Source organism: Henckelia pumila, chromosome 3, assembly GCF_033568475.1.
Source record: "Henckelia pumila isolate YLH828 chromosome 3, ASM3356847v2, whole genome shotgun sequence".
In the NCBI taxonomy this organism is placed as follows: domain Eukaryota; kingdom Viridiplantae; phylum Streptophyta; class Magnoliopsida; order Lamiales; family Gesneriaceae; genus Henckelia; species Henckelia pumila.
The window spans coordinates 21,812,505-21,820,476 of NC_133122.1; the positions used below are offsets into that span (position 1 = coordinate 21,812,505).

General features: G+C 35.4%; 2 protein-coding genes across 3 annotated transcripts; both read left to right on the forward strand.

Annotated features, from left to right (window-relative positions):
- Positions 1-4,379: 4,379 nt before the first annotated feature.
- On the forward strand, positions 4,380-7,261 carry LOC140893486 (protein NRT1/ PTR FAMILY 5.5-like). Of its 2 annotated transcripts, XM_073302547.1 has the most exons (4): positions 4,380-4,540; positions 5,281-5,487; positions 5,580-6,132; positions 6,554-7,261. In XM_073302547.1, exons 3-4 carry the CDS (start codon positions 5,657-5,659, stop codon positions 6,804-6,806), a joined length of 729 nt encoding a protein of 242 aa, XP_073158648.1. In that variant the 5' UTR covers positions 4,380-4,540; positions 5,281-5,487; positions 5,580-5,656; the 3' UTR covers positions 6,807-7,261. The 2 variants fall into 2 exon arrangements, with proteins under 2 accessions (XP_073158648.1, XP_073158649.1); XM_073302548.1 differs by lacking the exon at positions 4,380-4,540 and having other exon boundaries at positions 5,215-5,487.
- LOC140888240 (protein NRT1/ PTR FAMILY 5.5-like) lies at positions 6,854-7,375 on the forward strand. The gene has a single exon (XM_073295930.1). The coding sequence runs from the start codon at positions 6,854-6,856 to the stop codon at positions 7,373-7,375; it is 522 nt and encodes a 173-aa protein (XP_073152031.1).
- Positions 7,376-7,972: the final 597 nt, after the last annotated feature.

Here is a 7,972-nt window from a genome sequence, read left to right on the forward strand (position 1 = left end):
TTAGAAATAAAGTTTTTCGATCGCGTAGTCGGGACCGTGGACGGACGAGATATATGAATTTTATTGTAAATATTTTTGAGATAATTTTAAGAGCCTTAAAATATTATTTTAAGGTATTATTTTCATAAAATAATAGTTTATATATATATATATAGATATATGAAATCAATTTTCACAAAAATAAGCTATTTAAAAGACTTTTAAGGAGTTTTAAAAATTATATAAATATATATTACGAAAATTTATGAAAATATATTTAACTTTTAAGAGTTATATATTTTTCTGTATTAAATATGATATGTTATCTTCCCAAAATTCTAACTCAATATATTTTTAAAAAACAAATAATATTCTAGCCTATTATCTTCAATCTTTCTTCACGTATAATACCTAGCCGCCATCTCCTTCTCCTTCATCACGTTATTCAGCAGAAAACACACTTTCACACACAAGTTTTTGAAGATTTAATCCAAGGATTTGAAGCCGTTCGTCCCGTTGATCGTCCTACGCATCGTGATCTTGTTTTTCGTCGAAAAATAAATTAAGGTACGTTTGAATTCTCTCCTTGGCCACCATCTAAGTCCTATATTCTGATATGAGCATGAATTATATGATTTAGCATGTTATATTCGTTTTTAAGTGGAGCTATGCGTGTATGTGTATTCAGTTTTTCTTTTAAAGCCATGAACATTGACGTTTCTGTTTTTTTTTTCTTCTCATGTGATCGGCCATGGCTTGCTGCTACTGGTTAAGGGTTGTACCAGGGTCCCTATAGGTCTAGAGTTCATGTTGGTTCGGTCGCTAGAGGCTAAGAGGATGAAGGCCGAAACCTTCTACTTTTGTTTGCTTCACAAGTCGGCAGTTTTCGGGATTTCCGAAAGTGGTTCGCTAGGCCTGTGTAGGGATCGGTTTTAGTCAAGGCTTGGCTCGTTGAAACCGCCCAGACGTGGGCTACGTCTGGGCGGTGGAGCTCCGGCCGGTGGGTGGCCGGATCTATCCGGCAGCAGGCCATAAAGGGCTGCTGCTGCACGGCCGAGACAAGCATAAAATTTGTGCAGGTCATGCTTGGTTTCTGGAAATTGGGTTTCTTTCCTTTTTTTTTTTTAATTTCAGGTTATGGGTTTTTAGGAGGATCGGGCTTGGGTCTTGGGTCCGGGTCGGGTCTAAAATAATTTCGGGTCAAGTCAGTTGGGTTCGGGTCCGGGTTGTGTTAGTCGGGTTCGGGTGTTTTAATTTTTAATTTAATTAATATTTTAAGAGAGATTATGGGTCTATTTTGGGTTAATTAATTATTTGGCTTCATGGGTTTAATAAATTGGGCTTAAATAATTATTTAAGTTAGTTCAATAATTTTTATGGGCCTAGAGCCCGTAGAATTTATTGGGCCAGTTTTTAGGATATTGGGCCAGTCTAGGTGATAAATGGGCTTGGGCTTGGTTATTGGACCAAATATGTCTTATTGGGCTTAAATAAATTATTTGGGCTTAAATTTAAGTTAATGGACTTAAGTTGAGTTATTGGGTCAGTTTAGAAGTTTATGGGTCTAAGTCTTAGAAGTCAGCAGTCTGAACCAATCCATGAAAATTATGCATGGTCCTAAATATATATTTAATTATTGCATGACTATTTTAAGTTTGAAAAAGTATTGTTTTTACATTTATTATTAAATAAATATTTACGGGCAATATTTTATGAAAATAAGATCATGAAAATTTTTATGTATGTGCATGATGCTATATGTATGTGTGTTATGCTGGGCAATGAAAAATATTTTAAGAGAGTTGAAGTGGGTGTGTGACAACCTAAGGGATTGGAGATGGGATGCCTAGGTTCGAAGACCTTTCCATATGACACGGGACTGTGGGTCGGGATGCTGGGGCCCGATTGCCTTTCCATACGATTATGATTATTTTGCCTACGGATCCGGGGTCAGCCTGGTGAAGGGGCCGAGAGGTGGGGATCCCACCGCCACGTACGCTGGTTTTAGATTGATCAATCAACATGACACGTCACACAGCATGGATATAACCTTCAGAATTTTTAAATGACGATATGCCCTTATTATGATGCATGATGATTACGTACGAGTATGTATGTTATGTTATGTGATGATTATGATACATGTATTAATAAGACATGCATGGATATATATGTATTATTTATTATGTATCTTGCATGTATTATATGGTGCATCACTTTTATTCATGTTGTTATTATGAGATAGAGCGTGCTGAGCCTCTAGATTCACTAGACTTAAATGGTGCAGGTGAGCAGGTAGACACTGATGTAGAGCACTTTGCCCCGACTGGCGGTGAGGACGTGTGAGATCCCAACAGTTGGCTAGCCCGTGACCATCGCTCTAGTCATGTTTTCAGTGAATTGAATATTATTATGTTTTCCGCACATGTTTTATGATTTAATTATGGGTTTATGGATTTTAGGTGAGAATTTTTATTGAGAGGTTGATGATGATTTTATTGCATGGGTTATACTTATTTTATTTGCATGCAAATTCTTTTTATGGTTTTTTTTAGTTGGAATATTTTTATGGGAAATTGTTTATGTTTATAATTATTTTACAAAGTAATTATTTAATATATATATTTTCGCGTTTCAAATATATATATATATATTATATATTATATTAAGTATTAGTTATTTATTTATTCATTTATGGATGCATAGTTTTTAAATATATTTTATATTAAATATTTATTTATTTATTTGTAAAAAAAAAAAATAGTAGTGGTAGGATCCAGTTGTTTCAAATGGTAGCTGAATAAGCATTAAGATAGTGTTTGCAATTGATTATAGGAAGCACTTTTGAATTTTTTTTTTCCACAAAATTTAAAAACTTCGTAAAGGAAAAAATTAAAAAGTGTTTGGTAGAAATTAAGCTCTCAAACACTACCTAAGAAATTTTAGATTAAACGAGGCCACGAAATTATCATGAAGGGGCTGGTTCAACGAAGAGACATCATGCTTTCTTCGACAAACCTCACCCCATACAACCCAAGCAAGAACACAAAATATAACGTAGTTTAATTTGCAGGTTATTGCGTTAGTTCGGGGGTTTACTCATAACGCACCGAAAGATAGCGGCTGCGGGTTTCCAAGTCAAAAAAAAAAGAACAAAACATAAATTTCCATATGGGTCGAGCGAGTAATCCGGCAGAAAAATAATGAGTGGCCGAATAAGATTTAATTACCATCGAGCATGACTCTTAGGACTCCGTAGGAATGTAATTTTGCCTAGGAAAAATAAGTTTTTTGGTCCATTAACTTGTCCATGTTTTGGTTTTGATCCATTAAATTTTTCGATGTGGGTTTTGGTACACTAACTTTGCAATTTCATTATTTTTTGGTCCAACTGCATACGCGTCAATTTTTGATTGGTCCAAAATAATGACGTGAACCAATCAGAAACTGACACGTATGCAGTTGAACCAAAAAACAATGAAATTGCAAAGCTAATGTATCAAAACTCACATCGAAAAAGTTAATGGACCAAAACTCAAAGGGAGTAAAGTTATTGGAGTAAAAAACTTATTTTTCCTTTTGTCTAGCACGCCAAATAAATATCTTCACATTGGGAGGAATTTTTAAGTTCCAAACAATTACTCAGTATTAAAACATTTTTATAAAAATATTTTTTAAATATGTATTCAAACGAACCCTATATTTTTTAAGTTCCAAAATTACTCAGTATTGAAATCATATCACTCAGTATTGAGATCTATAAATTTTTTTTATTACATGCATGCGATGTGATCATGTACGATTTTTTTCACTATCATTTTGATATTGAAATCATATTGTTTTTCTTCCAGCCTATTGGGATCGAGAGGGTTATATATCTCACCACAATATATATAAGAGGTGGGTGGCCTCCTATGAAGATCAGATTCAGAATTAATTAATATTGATTAATTCATGAGAACTTTTATTTTCTCCGATCGATCCACTGCACAAAAACTATAAGCTGGCAGGTATTGTACGATGCTCCTATTCCTGTAAAAAAAAAAAGGCGAAAAAAAGGCCCTTCTTTTTAACAAAAAAATAAATAAATATTTTGATTGATGATAACTAGGCAACAAAAAAAAAAGGCTCTTAATTTTTCTTTTTCTCTCTTCTTTTACTAAAGTTTTTTTTTTTTAAAAGGCTATTCTTTTAAGAAGAAATATAATGGAATTGTAAAGCTGGATTGAAATTAAATGGATGTCGGACGACTTTAATTATTTGCTTTGTTTTCAAGGTTCACATCTTTGATTTTTCGTCAACGTCAAGTCAATAGTTTCTATGCTTATTTATATATAATAGAGCCACAGAAGCGACGATATATATACATATATTAAAAAATATAGGGAGAGTACAAAAGAAAAAGTATTTCTGCTAAATGAATTGATTTTTAATATCAAGCAGCTGTTTGTTTATATATCTAATAATTTATTAATATATATTTTCTTTTTTTCGGCAATCTTATTATTGGAGATCAAGCTTACAAGTGCAATGATTGATTGGTTAGCGATTGGGGTCTACGGTAAATATTTGAACAGTTTTGTTTCAGTAATCTTATAAAAAAGTTGGTATACAGTTTGATATTGAATTCGAATTTCCATAGTCACATACGTGTTAATTGTTATCAATTATATTATTGTGATTATTAATTAATTAATTTATTGTTATTCATGTTATCTAATTAAATAATAAACAACTATCATTATCATTTTTTGTTAATTCATATATATAATTATCGATGATTTTTTTCTTACTTTTCATTGATTTTTAATAGTATATAGTATTATATATTACTGTATGTTTTGCTATTTGAAAAAATATATAAAAGAAAACAAATCTTGATTCTATTTCTGCCTAATATATACCTACAATTATGAATTATACATTAATTTATAGGGATTATTCTATGCTACACCTGAAGTATTCTCCCTTCATGATGTGGTCAAATATCAACCATTGGATCATTAAGACATATGTTAGTTTTCATAAAAATATATGGGTCCCACATGATCTAATGATATTGAAATAGGGAAAAAAACACTCCCGGTGTAGCATAAACTAACCCAATTTATAGTTCAAAATTTTAGTTTTATTTTATTATAATAATTATTAAATATTATTATTTGCTCAAATTAATAAATTTAAACAAAAAAGGGTTTAAAAAAAAATACCCCGTAAATAATGATCAAGAGCAACTCCTAGCTCAAGTGAAGTACTAGAAGCATGCATGCACTTGATTTTTAACGCATTGCAGCGCCGCAGGCGGCGGACACACTGGCGGAATACGCTCTTTTCTCTTTGCAAGCTTATTTAACTGGTGTTTGGGGAGTGCAAGTCACTCATGCAGCTGGGATTTTGAACTTTTGGGGTGGAATTCACAAGATTTTACCAGTTTTCTTGCTCGTCTTCGTCGATCTTTACCTTGGCAATTACACGATGCTCTTGCTTTCAAGCATAGCTTCCAGCATGGTGAGTTGACGAATTTGCATCGAGCCTAGCTAGCTAGCATAATAATTAAAGGGTTCAATTTCTTTTTATCCCTACCTAAACAAAATATGCAGGGTTTGGGCTTCATTTCCATGTCCACACCACCAATATTCGCCGATGCAACGGGCACGTGCGAGCTGTATGAGCCCGAATGTGTTGGCTATACACAGAGAGTTCTGTTTTACACCGGTATGGCATTGTTAGCTGTCGGAACTTCCGGCATCTCCGTCTCTACGAAAAGATTCATGTAGAACAGATCGTAAAACCTGACGACGAGCATATAAATATAAAGCATCGTCTGCAGATATCACACATCATTTTGGCAGGCCTTTGTTCTCTAATTGGAGCTTTGGCACTTCCTTACATAAAAGCATGGTCACTCCGATTTGGGATCCCTGCGATTTGCGCTGTCGTGGCGATGCTTCTGTTCTTGAGCGGCGGCCGTGATTACAAAAGAAAGTCTCCCGAGGGCAGTCCACTGACCGCCGTGTGCAGAGTCTTGGTGGCCTCGGCTCACAAGAGATCACAGCCACTTCCGCTTGATAAGAGAAGTTTATATTATGGAGACGAGTCAGTTGATGAAGAAGTGAAAAACAGTAGGGAATTGACCCAAACTCATTGTCTCGGGTTCGTATAATTACAATCTTCTTGCTTTCTTGTTATTAGCTAGCTATGAAAACTGCGCATTGATTAATTATAAAGGAAAATTATTTTTTTGGTTTTGTAAGTTTGTCATTTTGCGAGTTCAGTCCTTTATATTTTCAGATTTCAGTTTTAGTCTGCTATCTTTATTTTTTTGGCAACTTTAGTCCTTTTTCCTACGTGGCGCTGACGTGACACCAATTCAGTGCTGATGTGGAGCTGACGTGTACAGTGCCACGAAAGCATTTTCTAATAAAAAGGACCGAAATTGCCAAAAATCGGAACATGCAGGACTAAAACTGAAGTATGAAAATATATAGGACCAAAATCGCAAAGTGACAAACTTACATGATTAAATTTACAGTTTTCTCTAATTATAATAGTGTTTGTTTTGATTTTACCTCAGTTTCCTAGAAAAGGCTGCCATTTTAGTGGAAGGTAGCAGCCAAGAGGATCAAGCAAAGGATAAATGGAGACTTTGCAAAGTATCAGAAGTAGAAGAAGCAAAAACTGTGATTCGAATGGTTCCATTATGGCTAACTTTCATAGTCGTCGGGTTCGTATCTTCCCACGCAAACACTTACTTCGTGGAGCAAGCAACTCACATGGAAAATGGGGTGTCCCTCATCCGATGTTTTTATTGTTCTATAATCTGGTGAAGCAGAAGTACACCTATCTACACGTGGGTTTTTTAAAAACAATAAATATGCACGCACCCCGCATAGTCATTGGTTTGGCCATGATTCACTCAGTGCTATGTTGTGTAACAGCTGCCAAAATAGAAGGCACGAGATTACAAGCCTTTAGAGAACACAAGTCGGATAATGAAGTAGTTCACATGAGTACGCGTTGGCTGCTTTTCCAGTTTTTTCTACTCGCGGGCCTGGATTCATTATTCGAGAGTGGTGTCGTCTCCTTGTACAGAAACCAGGCTCCCGAGTCATTGGAAGGCTACCTGAAGTACATCAGCAAAGGAGTGTCCGGTCTGGGGTACATGTTCAGTGTTATTTTTGTGAATAGGATCATGCAAATTAATGATGGGAGCAAAGATTGGTTTCAGACTACCTTAAATATGAGTCGCTTGGACAAGTATTATTGGCTTTTGGCTATGATAAGCTCGGCAAACCTTGCTGCATACATTTTTGTGGCTTGTTTTTATTGGCGCAAAGAAGCAGACCATAAGAAACGGATGGACGATGGTGATCAAGCAGGAGCAGGCAGCTTATGAGGTGTAGAATGTTTTATTAGCGATACAATGAGTAATGTGTAATGTGTTGGACTGCTATAATTGAGCCGTCCATAGTTAGGTCATCCGTGTTGGTGTATTGGTTTATGTCCCACATAGGTTGGCTAAATAACCTGGACCTCTTCATATGAACAAGGGCAAACCTCACCTTTTGAGCTAGCTTTTGAGGTGAGTTAGGTCCAAGTTTAATTTTTAACATGGTATCAAAGCCCGGGTTCCCGTTATGTGTTGGACGGCCCATAGTTGGCCTCACCCGTCCCATAGTTGGCCACCCATTTAATATATCCACGCTCCAGTCGTTTCATTTCTGGGCGTGAGAGGGGTGTGTTGGTGTATTGATTTATGTCCCACATAGGTTGGCTAAATAACCTGGACCTCTTTATATGAACAAGGGCAAACCTCACCTCTTGAGCTAACTTTTGAGGTGAGTTAGGTCCAAGTTTAATTTCTAACAATCCGTTAATATCTCCATGCATGCTTCAGTCATTTCATTTCGAGTTGTGTTGATTGTGTCCCACAACGATTAAGTAAATTTCCTGAGCTACCTTTTGAGTTGGAGTTAGGTTCATAAAGTTCATT

Coding starts and splice junctions, on each gene's coding strand:
- LOC140893486 (XM_073302547.1), top strand. CDS start 5,657: ATGTGTTGGCTATACACAGAGAGTTCTGTTTTACACCGGTATGGCATT. Junction 6,133..6,553: donor ACCCAAACTCATTGTCTCGG/GTTCGTATAATT, acceptor ATTTTACCTCAG/TTTCCTAGAAAAGGCTGCCA.
- LOC140888240 (XM_073295930.1), top strand. CDS start 6,854: ATGCACGCACCCCGCATAGTCATTGGTTTGGCCATGATTCACTCAGTG.